The 16,570-nt window shown below is 34.6% G+C and overlaps 1 protein-coding gene across 1 annotated transcript; it reads right to left on the bottom strand.

Annotated features, from left to right (window-relative positions):
- Nucleotides 1–138: 138 nt before the first annotated feature.
- On the bottom strand, nucleotides 139–11,817 carry LOC141553072 (CUB and zona pellucida-like domain-containing protein 1). Its single transcript, XM_074284965.1, has 9 exons — nucleotides 11,709–11,817; nucleotides 10,949–11,084; nucleotides 9,023–9,237; nucleotides 7,889–8,039; nucleotides 6,205–6,419; nucleotides 4,956–5,128; nucleotides 3,606–3,997; nucleotides 1,843–2,111; nucleotides 139–314 (listed from the first exon to the last, which is right to left on the bottom strand). Exons 1-9 carry the CDS (start codon nucleotides 11,788–11,790, stop codon nucleotides 139–141), a joined length of 1,809 nt encoding a protein of 602 aa, XP_074141066.1. The 5' UTR covers nucleotides 11,791–11,817.
- Between the last annotated feature and the right edge of the window lie 4,753 nt (nucleotides 11,818–16,570).

Below are 16,570 nucleotides of genomic sequence, written 5' to 3'. Positions count from 1 at the left end.
GAATTTATTGGTTTTATTCGGTATTAGGTTCCCTTCAGATTTATTTTAGAAATTCTCAAAATTAATTGTCCATTTGTAAAACAAAATTTTATTAGATGTTTTGGGAAAATATTTTTCACTTGAGGCTGGGTACTTCTGTCAGTAGCTCTGTAGCTTCTGATATTTGCATTCTGTTCCATGATTTCTCAAATGTCTCACTAGCATTGCTGCCACAATCACCACATTCAGAGCCAGGACCATAAAGGAGAGGATCTGTAAACTGCTGAAAAGCTGTGCCTGCTGACTTTCTTCTGGATGGACTTGATTCTGAAATTCTTTAGTTAGAAAAAATATATCAGATCCAGAAAAAGGAGGGTTTTTTTCTAGCACAATAAATTACTTAGCAGAATTAGACTTTTCATACATATACATATATATATATATATCCATACATATATTGTAGCTGAGTGGCACAGTGTACAGAATGCTGGTTTGGAGTTAGACTCTTCTTTTTTGGAGTTCAAATTTGGTCTTAGTCACTCACACTGTTTGCCTTGATTTCCTCAGCTATAAAATGAGTTGGAGAAGGAAACTGGCAAACCACTCCAGGATCTTTGCCAAGGAAACCGTGGGGTGGGGGAGACAGAATGTTGGACATGACTAAAAACGACTGGGCAGTAACATCCATAAATATATCCATACATAGTGATCCACAAATGATAATTTAATGGTAAGAATAGTGAGAAAATTTGAATAGCTTTAGATTCATACATCAGTTTTAAATGGTACATTGAATGTGTCAATATGAACTTTAGAATGAAATTTGTCCATATAGGATGAATTGAGCTTTGAAAACATGGGAATTTGGACTTGTGGAATTCAAACATAATTTTCAAATGCAAAGTGTTCATTAATAGTAACTAAATGATGATGTTGAGTAGGAAATCTATTTCACAAGCATTTAAACTGATTAGCTGTCTTTGAAATGCAAGTAAGATAACTTCTAAACTGATTTTAATTTCAAATTCATATCAGTTTTGTAACCAAGTGATTAAAATATTTCCAGTGTATATGATCTTGATATACTCTGTGGTATATGTTTGAAAATTTGACTAGAAAAGAATCAGTTGACTCAACTGAGATTATGAACTTCAATATTTTTGGAAGTAGCAATAACACATGGCATTCATAATCTAGATTATTTGGCACTTTCTATTTAGAAAGCATTTATGCATATACCACTTTCTTTGGTTCTTTAGGGCAGTCCTCAAAAGTAGATAGAACATGGACTGCTCTCATTTTATAAACCAGGTAGCTGATGCTTTAAAGTGTAGATCCTTTCTTTCTACTATGATATGTCAAGTTCGTTGCTATCTATTTTCCTTTACACTTTTAATGATTAATAGTTTTATCTTCAAAGATAACTTGTTTTTTCCTTTTAAAAAATGCTCAAGTCATGCATTTGCAAGACCTCATAAGTCCTGATTCTTAGGTAATCTGGAAGAGAATGAAATTGGCCTTGAAAAAATACTTAGTCAAAGTTTATTGCTGTTTTTTACTCTGGTAGAACTTGTCAATAACATGAGCTTTATCAACAGAGCTTTCAAGGACAAAAGGACACTCTACTGACATTTTAGTGGAGGATTAATGCAAGTGAAATATTGAAAATTTAATTAAAATCATATCATCATTGTGATGGAACTATTTGAAAAGAAAATCATTTATAAACTTATTTAGGACTTTGTCAAAATATTTCTCTTTAAAACCTTTAAGCTTGAAATTTATATGCTGTAAGAAAAGACAACTCATGAATATTTTCTTCTTCCTTTGATTTCCTACTTCATAAATAAGCATGTTGCTTACCTGAATTGCTATTTGCAGTATGATGTGTTTTCAGACGAATAGGACCAATGACTGATTCTGTTTTCCATTTATATGAAGAAATGTCTCTTTTTCTTCTGGAGATACAACCTTGATTACATCGAGATTGTGTGTCATTGCTTTCACAAATCAAAACTTTACATTGGAGATAAACAGATCCAAGCCTTCTCAAGAACTTAAAAGCACTGAATTGAAATCTTCCATAGTGCCCAGATGGGGGATAGATCTTACAAGTGTCATCTTTACTACATCTGTAACAGAATGAATAACAAAGTTAAAAAATGATTTTAACTCAAATATTGGACTCAACAATTTTCTCGTTGGCATGGCTGGTTACTTTCCCTCAGCACTCAAGTAAAATAAAATTGGGAAAGAGAATTAAACAAAAAAGAGAACGACAAGTTTGCATTAATTAACTGCGCTGTTTGTCTGAATGCTCATATAATTAATCAAAATCATGAGTTCAGTGAAGATCTTTTTCAGCTCTCGAGTTTTATAACTCAGAGAAGGTTGCCTGTCTCTAACCTTAGAACTTTCCCCTTTTGTGTTATTAGTCAAAAAAGAGGAATGAATAAGATTGTGGAAAGTCAATGTAAAATTGTTGCCACTTATATGGGGGAAAACACCCCATTATGCCATGTGAATAGTATTTTAATATGTCTATGATCCCATTGCTTCTGTAATCCTTCCCTTTTTTTTTTTTTTTTTTTGGATAACTTGAAAATGAGTCCGTTAGTGGCTCAACTCCACTGCCTCCTACTCAGACCTCTTGTTTACTTAGCACAATGTCTTGTATATAGTAGGCACTTAATAAGTGCTTCTAGGACAACTGATTATAGGTCACCAATAATACTCTGGTATTGCTGATAATACTCCTCTTCATATTACATAGAATTGTTCCTAGAATGCAGACCAAATCTGTTACTAAGGTGATATTTGAAACCTCTAGTGTAGTAAAAACCTGCCAGAGTTTTCATTCCATTGGCATTACCTTTGACTTGATGAAGTACTTTGAAGAGATGCTAATAGTATAATATTTTGAAAGAATAGGCTATTTTTAGAGATCCGCAAGAAGATATACAGAAGTTTAGAAGAAAAGCTAAAGTTAAATTAGCATAAAACAATCTTAAAAAACAAATTACTATCAGCAAAGATCTTGTGTACAGATCCCCCAACTTTAAAGAATAGAGGATCCAATTGGAATTATTTTATCTTGAGTGACCTTTTAACTAATGTTTATCATAACATAAAATTGTCTCACATTTTTAACAACATAAAATATTTAGATCAAAATTATTTCCTCTTCATTTTTTTGAACCTTTCAGATTATATCAAAGAGTTACATTTTAGGCTTTCTTGTTGTCGTTAATTTTCAATAATTTATTAGAGTACTAACAAAAAGGAAAAATGCTCCTATCCGGGACATAATTTTTTAGTATTTTTTTTCTTGTTGCTGCAAAATTATAATGATCAAGCTTGATCCCAAAGAAAAGAGATAAGAAAAAGGTATCCTTTCCTATATGAAACACTGTACATAATGACAGACTTTTTTTTTTTTTTTTTTAATGTCATGGTTGGCTAGTTGGCTTTGCTAAATTTTTCTTCCCTATTTTTTCATTCTCTTTCATTGTGTAACTTTCTGAAAGGAGATATTAGGAAAGGTATATAATTTAAAATTTAAGTATACCAACTAAAATTTTAAGAAAACAATGCTATTGCTAAATAGGATTATATAAAGTACATACCCACTCTTGATTAGGTCATACATTGGTGGGGCCAAGTCAGATGTGGGAGATGCTGTACAGGTATCAAGGAACACCACTAGATTTGGATCTAGTACATGAAGACTGGCTTGAACAAAGAGTGTTTGGTTCAAATCCACATAGTATGGTGAACTAAGTAAAGGATTGTTGAAAGATTCTGACTCATAAAAAGCCATACTTATATTATATTTCCCCAAGGCAGTTATATTTTTAATTATATCATCTTCTGTTAAGTACATTATTTCTACGGTGGAATTGTTTTCCATTTCACATTTCAGAATAATTTGGAAGTGTTTCTGACGAGTGATCACTGCAGAACTGGAAGAGTTAGTACTGGTGATGATGTTTGTGTAAGTAATGGTATGATCTTTGACCTGTGGGATGCAAATGATATTTTATGTATAACTTGCAGCATTAAAAAAATTCTGAAAATAGACACAATCCTTATTTAAAAAACAAACAAAAGCAAAATCCTTGGTTTAAAGATTCTATGTAAGTATAAAGTTCAATATAAATCAAACTCATTTTTGCATCTGAAAATACTGGAGCAATAAGAAAGGAAAACAGTAAAAAATTATATACGTTAAACAGAATACTAAAACGTCAGCTTTCTTCAGTAGACATAACTATATTGCCAATTAATCAATGAACACTGGTTCTGTGACCCTGGGTAATTCATTTGATTTTAGTTTGTCTCAATTTTCTTCATTATAAAATGGGGAGAATAAGGCACCTCTCTCCCAAGGTTGTGATGAGGATCAATGGAGGTAATATTCATAAAGCTCTTAGCATGGGTTCAGCACAGAGTAGGTGTTTAATAAATGCTTGTTTTTTTCTTCTCTCCTTTATATGCATTCATAAATCTAGGATAAGTATATCCTTCACAAGGCTTTACCTAACTGACTTAATGCTCTTTCCCTGAAATTATTTTGCATATACTTCATTCTTTGTTCATGTTATTTCCTCTAAGACAAAAGTAAACTCTGAGATTAGGAACTTTTCTTTGTAACCCCAGTGCTTAATAGTGCCTGAATGAATAGGACATCATCTTTTTCATCTTGTTATATAACTATGGATGAAAGATAAATGATAGTGCTTTGAACTTTTCTGTGCAAATACATTTAGAAAACTACCAGTATCACATATTTAAATTCTCATTAGCCTATTAAACTTTGTGTCCCTTTAGTCATCAATGGTTTATTTTTAAACATATTATTAAACATTATCTATGTTTTGAACTGAATGCTTCAGTTCTTCAGTTACTGTGATAATTCATGCATCTATTTGGAGAATCACTTAAACTCATTAGCATGCATCTTTGTCATGGTTTACCTGTTTAATTGTACCACATTCATTTAGAGGGAAAGAAAATTCCAAAACATTTGATACTTTTGGTCTGCACAGTGGATCATTCAGTTGTAAGTTATTCTCATTGTAGTGAAGTGACTCCAGATAAGATTTGCTTATGATAGCTGTCATTTGGTCAGAAGAGCAACTCAGGGATGCTGTCAAGGAAAAGAGACAGTTATGCTTTATACAAACTGGTCCCAGATGAGTTACATAAAACTTGTCATAAAGGAGCATTTAAAAGCCATATCACTGAAAGGTATTTTGCCCCAAATTATAAGACATGTAGATAGCATAAAGTTACACCATTTTCTTGTGCTTATGAACTTTAGGTTGCATATTAGAGTCTGAAAAGCTAATATTATTATCAATATAATCTTCCAGATGGTTTACTATTAAATAACTGATTAATACTAAAATTTTACTTTAAGGACTTGGCTTTAGGAAACCTCTGAGTTGTGTTAGCAATGTCTTGCTGTATTTGAGGTTTTACATTTTATTAATTATAAAATAGTTTAGATTACTACTTATTCCTAAATCATTAACATTCAGTTTCAGATTAGAAACACTGTTTACTGACATTGGATTCACTTTGGATTTTGAGTTACTAAAAGTGGGATACAATTCTTGTTTCCAAAAGAATTTAAGAGTTGGAGCACAAAGTAGGGCGCATCTTATTTGATTCTCACCCTATTCCATTTACTTCCACAGCTGAAGGATGGAAAACATTGATTTATACTATCTACATTTAGAAAGATGGCAGAGAGAAATTTAATCCCTAGATGTTTAAGGATTCTTAACCTTGGGATCTGTGAATTTTTTAAAAATACATTTTGACAACTTTATTTCAGTGTAATTGGTTCTTTTTGTAATGCTATGTGTCTGACTTTATGCAATTAAAATTATTCAGAGAAGGGGCCCATAAACTTGACTATATTGCTAAGGGAATTCATGATGCTAAAGAATTCCTGCCCCAGAATTTAAACTGAGGCCTTGTGTTTTTGGTGTTAGGACAGTGGAAAATCACAAGCAGTTAAGGAGAGAAAGTATTTGATTCTAGAATCTGAAGATAGGAACCACTGATCTTTGTATCTACTATAATAATCCATCTCATAACCATATAACTATATTGGTAAATATACATTATATATTTAATTGTAGTTTATTAAAGGAATGACTTCATGCAGTCTTGAAATTATTAAAAACCAGTAAGAGAAGATGGACTGTGACTTACTGTTGACTTCTTTTTCATAAATTGGAGTATAAGAAGCAGAGAAGCCTCGGTAGGAATTGGCGTAATCCGTAGAGAGCACAACTGTCAGAATATTTGAAGAAGATTGAAAGGTGGGTGCAATCCGGCCACATACTTGTGCAAGTAAGCCAGAGTTTGTGGAGGGACCATCATAGATAGCAACAAAATCAAATCTGCAATTGTCATCTATTTCTAAGCTAAAGAATCAGAGAAATGTGGTAAGTAGATTTTCAGCGTGCACACAGCAACTGTGGATTCCACAGTCGTGAAACTCTACTGATTAGAATGTTTCTGCAGTGGTCATTGCTTTTTAAAAACTAAATTATAGTATTTCACATTTAAACACTTTGATTTTTGAAAACTAAATTATAGTATCTCACATTTAAGCACTTTGTGATTTTTAAAGTACTTAACTATAACAACCCTTTAAAATTGGAAGTGTTATCTTCTTGTCACAAAGGAGGAAGCATGAGATTCAGAGATTTGAAGGTCACTTGTCTTTTGGGCCCCCAGTTGCTAGGCTTCAAAGTCAGGAGCTAAAACTAGAGTCTTTTGACTTTTAAGGGCAATACTACTTTCTAATAATGATGCCTTCTGAATTTTTAACACTCAACTCATAAGCCCATAATATAACTATAGATCTCAAATGAGCTTTAGAGCTCAATCTGACTCCTTTTTTAATATTTGACAAAATTGAGGCCCATAAAGGTTAAATGAAGTTTAAATGAATTGCATAATATTGTTCTTCATGCTTGAAGGTCAATGACATCATGAGGATGATGACTTGCGTGTGAATTGGATTTAACTTTAGACCTGTGCAAAGTCATCAGTCTCCTTCTTTCCTGTAAAATCACTGAAGTCCAGTGTCAAGACCAGATTCAGGATGACTGGTGATAGTCAAGCTCCAGTGACGGTATTGCTGGATCAGAGTATGCACATTTGCAGAGCTATTTGGCCATAGTTCCAAATATTCTCCAGAATAGTTGGATCAGTTCACTACTCTACCTGCAGGGCATTTATGTTCCAATTTTTCCACATTCCTTCTAATATTTATCATTTTCCTTTTATGGCATATTAGCCTGATAAGTGTGAAGTGCTACCTCAGATTTGTTATAATTTGCTTTTCTCCAATCAATAGTGATTTAGAGCATTTTTTCATATAGCTATTCATAATTTGGACATCTGAGTAGCACAGTGGTCATAGTGTCAGTACTAGAGTCAGGAAGACCTGAATTCAAATGTACTACATATGTAACCTTGGGCAAGTCATTTAGCCCTATTTGCCTCAGTTTCCTTATCTATAAAGTAAACTGGAGAAAGAAATTGCAAATCACTTCTAAATAGGATCATGAAGTTAGACACAACTGAACAGCAATGATATTAACTATATTATAACTATATTATAAATATGTATATATATATATTATAAATATATAGAATATATAAATACATAGAGTAATATATAAATATTAGAAATATTAGAATAAATATTAGAAGTTTTTATCATATTCTAATTCCTTGAAAATGGATAATTCTGTTTGTTACCAGATCACCGAATAAAACTGAGCATTTCATTTGCTGCTTTGTTCTACAGAAAAAACTGACATTTACTTCACTTTACATAACTACAATGACACATAGGTTTTAAGCAGGGTATAATACTTACAAAATCTCTTTGAAGTTTAGATTTATTTTGTAGCCCTTATCCACTTGTATGTGCCACACACAATAAGCAAATTCTGGGTGAGGCCTTGGGTAATTAGGACTGGTAAAGGAGCCCCCAAAAGCATCAAGATAACCTCCGCAGTTATCAATTCCTGAAACAACAATGGAAAGGTACAAATCCAGGTGCAAGCAAAGTCAGTTACTATAAGTATTAACCAGGTTTAATATTGGGGCCCTATGACATGCATGAAGTTAGATTATTACAAGAATTATTTCTTTCATCTCTACAAAGAGTTAAAGTGATTTGGCCCAGACCCCACCACTGTGTACTCTTGAAGTTGTCCAGTTCCCTTTTTTCTCTGAGATTTCTAGTCAGGCTAAGAGAAAGACAATCTGACTTGTTCTTTGCATACAGTATTTAATTTTACAGTATTAATAACAGTTTGCATTAGATAACACAAGTAGTTGATTGATAGTGGGTCACGTGAAGATACTATGTCTTTATCCTTCTATAAATGTGGAAACTGTTCTATTAAAGCCAAAGAACCTTGTCCAGGCACAAATAGCCTGCAAAGGAATTGGGTCTTGAATTTGACACAAAGCTTACCCAGGATCTTACTCTCTTATTGCAATTAACAGTAGTAATTGCAAAGGAATAAAAACCCAATGTTATTAAAAGCTCAGTATTATAAAGGAAGAGAAAGTCATTTACTCAGTGTTCTCTATTTCCATTCCTTTTCCCTTCCTCATCACTTTGTATTTTGTTTGTATAACAGAATCAGCCTCAGAAGTATCAAAGTCTGTATGCAAGGTCAGGTAGCCCCTGACACATACTGTCCTCCACATGTGTCCACAGACGTGTCTATGTACATGTATACATTACATGTGCACTTTTATGCATGTGTAAAGACATACATTTATAGAATGAATATAAGTTGGAGATGGGCATTTTTATAACTCCAGTTCCTAGTACAATGCTCAATATAATGTTCAATAATATAAGCTTGTTGAATTGAAGCCATATTTGAACACTCCCTATCCTAGCCTGAAACTTTGGAGCATTGTGTTCAGGATTTTATTGAATTTCACTAGTATAGTTCTTTAAGTTTCTCTCCTTAAATTAGTGCTAACTTACCCTTTTCCGATGAAAAGTAGTAATAGAAAACAAAGGCACTTCTTTGTACTTCTGAAGAGCTGGTGGATATCTGAAATGTCAGGCTGTTAGATGATGATTCAAATACTGGGACGTAGTCTACTTTGCTGCAGATTTTCCCAAGGAGAGGCATCTCAGTAGAGGCACCATCATAAATTTGAATGTTTTCAACTTCACATTTTGCATCTGGGTCAAGTCTGTGGACAAAAAACAATTGCAATGATTTGTCTTTCCTGCATCTACTCTTTCCATGATCCAGGATGTGTTCTATCTAGTATCCAGAGCAGTAATCATAGTTCCCAGCTCTGATATAGTTAATGTCTTTGTTCTTGTTAATCCCCCCCACCCAGAAAGTGCAATTCCTCCCTTTGCTCAAATCTGACCTGTCTTTTCCAATCTAACTGAGGCTTCTACTGTTACAAAAAAGACTTATTTGAGCTGTCAAGATAGAATTCCTCCTTATAATAGCCTTTCAGAAGACATTTTGAAAAAAACTTCTATGTATATATTTTCTGATTGGCATTATAAATCCATCCACCTGTTTTATCTCTCCCAAGTACACTGTAAAGTCTTGTGGGGCAGCACTGTTTTTATCTTTGATTTGAAGGACCAAAATTTGAAAAGACCTTAAAGTTATGAAGAGATCTAAATCAACCACTTTGCTTTGTAGATGAGAAAGCCAAGGCCCTTATGTAATTTGTTTAACATCATGAAAGGAGTAAATAACAGTGATTCAACAGAGCCTTAAATCAGTCAAGAACCACAAATTAAGCTCCTGCTGTGTGCCAGTCACTGTGTGCTAAGGATTGGGGATTTCATATGAAGAAAAAAAAGACAGTTTCTGCCTTCAAGGAGCTTACAGTCTAATGAGGAAAGCAATATGCAAACAAATATACAAAGTGAACCATACCTAGGAGAAATAGGAAATAACAGAGGGAAGACCTTAGATTTAAGAGAGGCTGGGGAAAGCTTCCTGTAGGTGAGATTCAAGGAAGACAGGAAGGTCAGTAGTTTAAGTGGAGGAGAGTGTTCCGGATATTGAGGACATCCAAAGAGAATCCCTAGAGCCAAGAGATGGAGTGAACAAGAGTTTGTGGAATAGCCAGGAGCCCAGTGTTACTGGATGGAAGAGTATGCACTGGGGAATAAGGTGAAAGACGATTACAGGTATAAGGGGCCTAAATTATGAAGGGCTTTGAATGCCCAGCAGAGCATTTTGTTTGATCCTAGAGGGCCTAGGGAGTTACTGTAGTTTACTGCTCAACTCGGAGATATTCCTATGATTAGATATCATGGTCTAATCTGAAAGGGAATCCAGCAAAGAGACATGGAAGGAACTTTCAGATGTGTAAAGTACCAGGAGAGAGTGGTATCCCTAAAACCGAGAGAGAAGGGTTTTGAGAGAGTGATCAATAGTGCCAAAAGCAGTAGAGAGTTCAAGAAGAATGAGGATTGAGAAAAAGCCATTGGATTTGGCAACTGAAAGATCCTTGGTAACTTTGGAGAAAGTAGTTTTCGTGTAATTGTAATTGGGAAGCCAGAAGCTAGATCTGAAGGAGTTAAGAAGAAAGTGGGAGGAGAAAGAATACTTAATTGCTGAGGTTTTACTGACATTAAAAATAAATGCCTATTTGATCCGGATAGGGATTCCTGTCATCTTGTCTGTAATGTTTCAAATGGGAAGGGTGAAGCACAATGTCACTTTGTCAATTTCCTATGAAATCAACACATTTAATGTTATTCTGGCTTTCCCCCCTTTCTCCAGGGCAAAGGGGGGCACATTCTCCCCTATTACATATATATAATGGTCAACATTTATGAGGCACTTCATGTTTGCAAAGAAATTAACGTTCCTTATTTCATTGAAGTCTCATAACAATCTGTAAAAATTGAGGCTCAATGACTTACTGAAAGTGGGAAAAGATGAGTCTGATAGTTTTGTTTTCTGATCTTTCTATTGTCCAGGTGCAGTTTTCATTGGCCTTGAGGTTCAGGATCAGAGCCTTTTGGATCTCTCCTAGGTGGCCTCCACAACTGGATTTGCCTGATTGGAACAATACTTAAGAACTCAGGTACCCTACCAAAGTGATCAGTAATGAGTCATTCCCTCCAGCCCTTTTCCCAACACATTGAAGAATGAATCAAATGGAAACATAATTTTTAAATGCCCTTTGGCAAAAAGTAGTGATAGAGGAACTGGTGCTGCCTAGAAATTAATTTCCAACTCCTAAAATTTATATGTTGAAAATACATAATATCATTCTCTTTATTTAAAGGGAGAAAGAAGATGGAAGGCAAGCATAAATGCATACAAATGTACACATCCTACAGCTATCACACATGTGAATTAATAAGAAGGCCAAATATTTATAATGCAAAAGGCTTCTCATGATTAGTTACAATAAAAACATCTCTATTTAGAAATGCATCATATTGTTAACCCTGCTTGTGCCTTTGTTTTTTCAAAGAAAGGTATGGGCTAATGAAGCCTCAGTCCCAGATTTTGGATTCATAGGAAGGCAGAGCTGGGAATATCTCAGAGCTCATTCTCCTCCTTTTAACAGATGAGAAAACCTGAGAGTCAGAGAAATTTATCGATTTGTTTGCACTGCCCCCTCCCCTGTAGGTCCCTCCCCACTTCTCAGGACTCCTATGTGGTTTCTCTTACCTTGAGGCTCCATCCAATTCTTTTCTGCCAGACATGATGAAATTAAAAGGGCCAAAAAAACGAGCCTCCCTACTGCCTCCATTCTTGTAAGTGGCTCATCCACCTGGGAGGCTCTCGTATTTTATACTCAAGTTTTATAACTGTTTAGTTATATGAAGATTAGTAGCTAGTATTTGAGATTGGTAACTCTTGCCAGTTTCCAGGAAATTCAGGTAGCTGATACAAGTGGGAAAACAACAGGTGTTTTCCACAGGTCACTACTGAAATTGAATTATCTTCCTAGTATACTTCTTTTCTGGAGACCAATATGTTCTTTTCACTTCATTTTTCATTTTCGAGGTTAGAAGACATGCCAATAGTTTCATAATCAAGCCTCCTACTTGACTCCTCCATTGGATCAGGACTTCAACCTGGCAGAATTATATACTGAACTTCTATCTTCAACTCCTAGTTCTTTAAAAATAATAACTCTGCCCCCTAACAATAATACTCATATGATAGAGCTCTAATAGATCAGTAGATATAAATACTTTGCCTTTCAAAAAGATTTTATCAATTCACATCTCCACCAAGAATGTGATAAATAAAACATTTGTGTGTTTACCATATGCTAGACACCATACTAAACAAGAAAAAAAAAACAACTATCCCCTCAGGGAACTTATAGTCTAATGTGAGAAAACTATAGCTAAAGGGAAGCTGGAAGAAAGAGGAAGTATGCTCATGGCTGTGTGATTTAAAGCTAGTTACTGGGAAGTGAGATAGAAATCTGATTCTGGTCAAGAATCATCCGTCACAGCCTGAGATGGTAACCTTTTTCTCCATACTCTTTCCAGAACTTAAATTTATCATTTAAAAAAAGTCCCACCAATCTCTGCCAAATTAGTAAGGGGTAAGTTAAGGTAGCATTTGTTTCTAAGTTTAATTTTTTTAAATTTTTTTGGATTTTAAACTGAACAAATTTTCAGATGATTGTTGCTTATTCATATCTCTTTTGAGAATTCTTATTTCCATTGACTGCTTATCTACTGGGGAATAGAGCTTACTTACATAAATTTGCTTCAATTCCTTATATATTTTGTATGACACTATAATTATTAAAAAGATTCCATCCTCCCTATAGGGTATGTTTTTAAAAAAATCTTCCTTGTAAATTTTATTGGTTTTTCATTTGCAAAAACTTATCTTTATAATAGAATTCATTTCTTTTGTCTGTGATTTTTTTCTCCTCTCCAGAATTACTCTGGATATACCATTGCATTTAAATTTTTTTTTTATGATTTAAAATTTTTTTTATGATTTAAAAAAATGGGTCACTGGTTCATTTACATTTGGGGAGGGAGGTATATTGTTAGAGATATGAAACTAGTCAATTTTTTCCTGCTCAATTTAATTTTCCTCTACAGTTTTATTAAACAAAGAGTTTCTTCCCCTGTATTCTATGATGACCTGACAAGGAAGCCTTTATGAGTTAAAAACAAGATTGAGGGGCAGCTAGGTGGCACAGTAGATAGAGCACCAGTCTTGAAGTCAAGAGGACCTGAGTTCAAATCTAAACCAGACACTTAAACACTTCCTATGTGACCCTGGGCAAGTCACAATCCTAGTTGCCTCAGCAAAAACCAAAAACAAAAACCCCCCAAACAACAACAACAAAAAGATTGAAATATTAAACAATATAAAGTTAAAAGGAAGGTCATACAAATCTGAAGGAAAAAATGAAAAAAAAAAAAAACACAAAAAAAAAAAACCTTGACAAACCAAGGGCAAAAAGAGAAAAGGCAAAAAAGAGGAAAAAAGGAGACTCTTGGCAGATAAAGGAGTTGTCTAGGAGGGCCTTTGGTCCTAAACACATCTTGGAACAGGCATATTGGATGATGCTACCAGTTGTGCTCACCTGTTCAAGGCCTGAGGGAATGTCCAAGAAAAGGTGTTTTTTTTTTCCCCCAACTTGCCCTTCTGGTATCTGTCTGTCAACAGACACTATAATATATTGTGCTCTTTCTTAATGTTTCTAGGAACCCGAGTTTTCCCTCAAATATAAAGAGGATAAATTAAGGCAGAGATCAAACCTTTGCTTACATTTTAGGAATTTTCCTAAGTGGGGCTTGGAGTGATTGTGACTATATTCCTAAATGTTTATTTTTTGTTTTAGTTTTTTGTTCTTATTTTCTATAATCCATTGAAATTTTAACCCTATTGGGGATAAAACTATTTTAAGATTGGCCATTCTCTCCATTTCAAGGTCAGGTGGAATTTTAAGTGAGTATCTTTTGCACCTAGTATAGTACCTTGTACATAGAAAGTGTTTAATGAATGTTTGTGGGAAAAAAAAAAACATGAGAAAGAAAAAAGCCCAAGCAAACACAACAACAACAAAGTCTATTGTTGAGAAGAACCAAGTCCATCATAGTTGATCTTCACATAGTCTTGTTACTGTGTACAATGTTCTCTTGGTTCTACTCACTTCACTCAGCATCAGTTCATGTAAGTTTCTCCATGCTTTTCTGAAATCATCCTGCTGATTGTTTCTTAAAGAACAATAATATCCCACAACATTCATATACCATAACTTATTCAACCATTCCCCAACTGATGGGCATCCACTCAGTTTCCAGTTCCTTGCTGCTATAACACAGGGCTGTAACAAACATTTTTGCACATATGGGTCTTTTTCCCTCTTTTATGATCTCTGGGATACAGGCTCACTGCTGGATCAAAGGGTATATATATATATATATATATATATATATATAGCTTTATAGCCATTTGAGCAAATATTGCTGTCCAGAATGGTTGGATCATTCACAACTACTCAATGCATTAGTGTCCCAGTTTTCCCACATCCCCTCCAACATTTATCATTATCTTTTTAAAATCTAATTTATCATTATCTGAAGGAGTGAGGTGATACCTCAGAATTATCTTAATTTGCATTTCTCTGATCATTAGTGATTTAGAGCATTTCTTCATATGACTAAAAATGACTTTAATTCTTCATCTGAGATTGTATCCTTTCATCATTTATCGATTGGGGAATGACTTGTATTCTTATCAAGTTGACTCAGTTCTCTATATATTTTAGAAATAAGGCTGGTATCAAAAACAGATGCTATGTTTTTTTCTGCACTATTACTCTACCCCCAGAAGGCAATTGGGTACTTTTATTAATTAGAGAGAACCCTAAAGTGCAAATACCAAGGGGCTGTGAGTAGGAATGCAGCATACAGATATGTTCCAAAACAAGGTTTTGAGCAGGGGTGATGGGGAAACTAGGAAGGAGAGGGAGGAAATAGAAGGAAAATAGGTGAATGGCATAAATATTTTCTCTCAGGTAACTTTTTAATTTTATTCCCTGCATCTAGCACAGTGCATTAATCATAGTAGGTGCTTAATAAATGCTTGTTAGATTGGCTTGAATTGAATCTAATATGAGTTATCTGACCTATCTTAAATTGGGAAACTCTGTCACAAGTGGGATCTCCTTACCACTATTCTGTGTCCCGGCAAGTAGGGTTGACTTCGATAGCTTATATACATGAATTATATCTATGACTATTCTGAGGAGTTCTTGCATGAGGTACTGAGAAGAAATGTAAATGCTCAAAGGATATGAATTAAGCACTCAAGTATATGACTTCCCTGCCTTGCAGTTCTATAGGCACACAAGTGAATGGTGGCTCATGCATACAGTGGGATGTACACTCCTATCAGAGTCCAGATTTCGGGGTCTCTGCCCTTAAATGTATTCAGGGCAGAATCCTGATCAGAAAAATAGTTCCAAAGTGGTGAGGTAACTTGCCTAATAGTTTATAGATAGGTGGCTTAGGATTTGAACCCACTTCTTTTGACCTTTTTCATTTTATTTTATTCTGTACTCAGTACTGAGATGCAAAATTAAGAGCCCAGGCAACTAGGGAATTAAAATTCTTGTCATTCAAATATGATTCTCCCCTCTCTTATATTGGATGGAAGAAGGAGGTGGTTCTAGGTTATTTAGGGATTATTTTCCCTGACAAGCAAAGGAAAAGAAAATCAATTGGGTATGGATTTTGAGCAGATATAAACAGGGAAATTCTTATTTAGATACTCGTTTGGAAAGGGAATCAGAGGTTCAGGCCTCATGGTCTCAGGCTCCATGACTCCTGGAGAATACAAAATTCAGGGGCTGGTCTAGAACAAGAATTGGAAAAGGTAACTTTACCAGAAGGACAGAACTAACTGTTGTTTCTAGATAGTTAATTTGCCTGGATAGAGAATAATGGGTTAAAACTGAGAGAGGACTTTCAGAAGCCCAGAGCCATTAAGTACAAGAGAAGTTAGGCTTGGTAATTGTCAGATTGGAGCACCAGAATTAGGAGAGAACTGTTTGGAGGACAGTTAAAATATAGGATTTCTAATCCGAAGCAAAAACAGATTTTGAAGGAAGGGTATGGACTCCCTGAGACCAGGAGTAAAAGAAGAGATTCCAAAGTCCTTATGGAATGAATAGCATGAAGCTCAATTTTGGTTTGGGGGAGCTGGAAGAACTAAAACAAGTGAGTCTTTTGGACATCTGGGAATATCCAACACCAGATCTTATTAGATCAGGGTTGCAGATAATGAGTCCTATGAAGTATTTGGCATGAATCCAAATTTTCCTTAAAGTTCACATCTGTGAACCTTTCAAAATGCATTCTTCACAACAACTCAGTAAGGTAGATAGCAGTATACTATTATTCCTATTTTATAAAGGAGGTCAGGTTCCTTGTGATCCATGGATCACACATTTCATAAATGGTAGATCCAACTCTTGAACCCAGACCTTCTTGATTCCCAGAATAGTCTCAGTTTGGCAAGAAACAGAACCCGATCAACATATA

This window comes from Sminthopsis crassicaudata, chromosome 2, assembly GCF_048593235.1.
Source record: "Sminthopsis crassicaudata isolate SCR6 chromosome 2, ASM4859323v1, whole genome shotgun sequence".
Classification (NCBI taxonomy): domain Eukaryota; kingdom Metazoa; phylum Chordata; class Mammalia; order Dasyuromorphia; family Dasyuridae; genus Sminthopsis; species Sminthopsis crassicaudata.
This window is presented reverse-complemented; position numbering and strand designations above follow the sequence as displayed.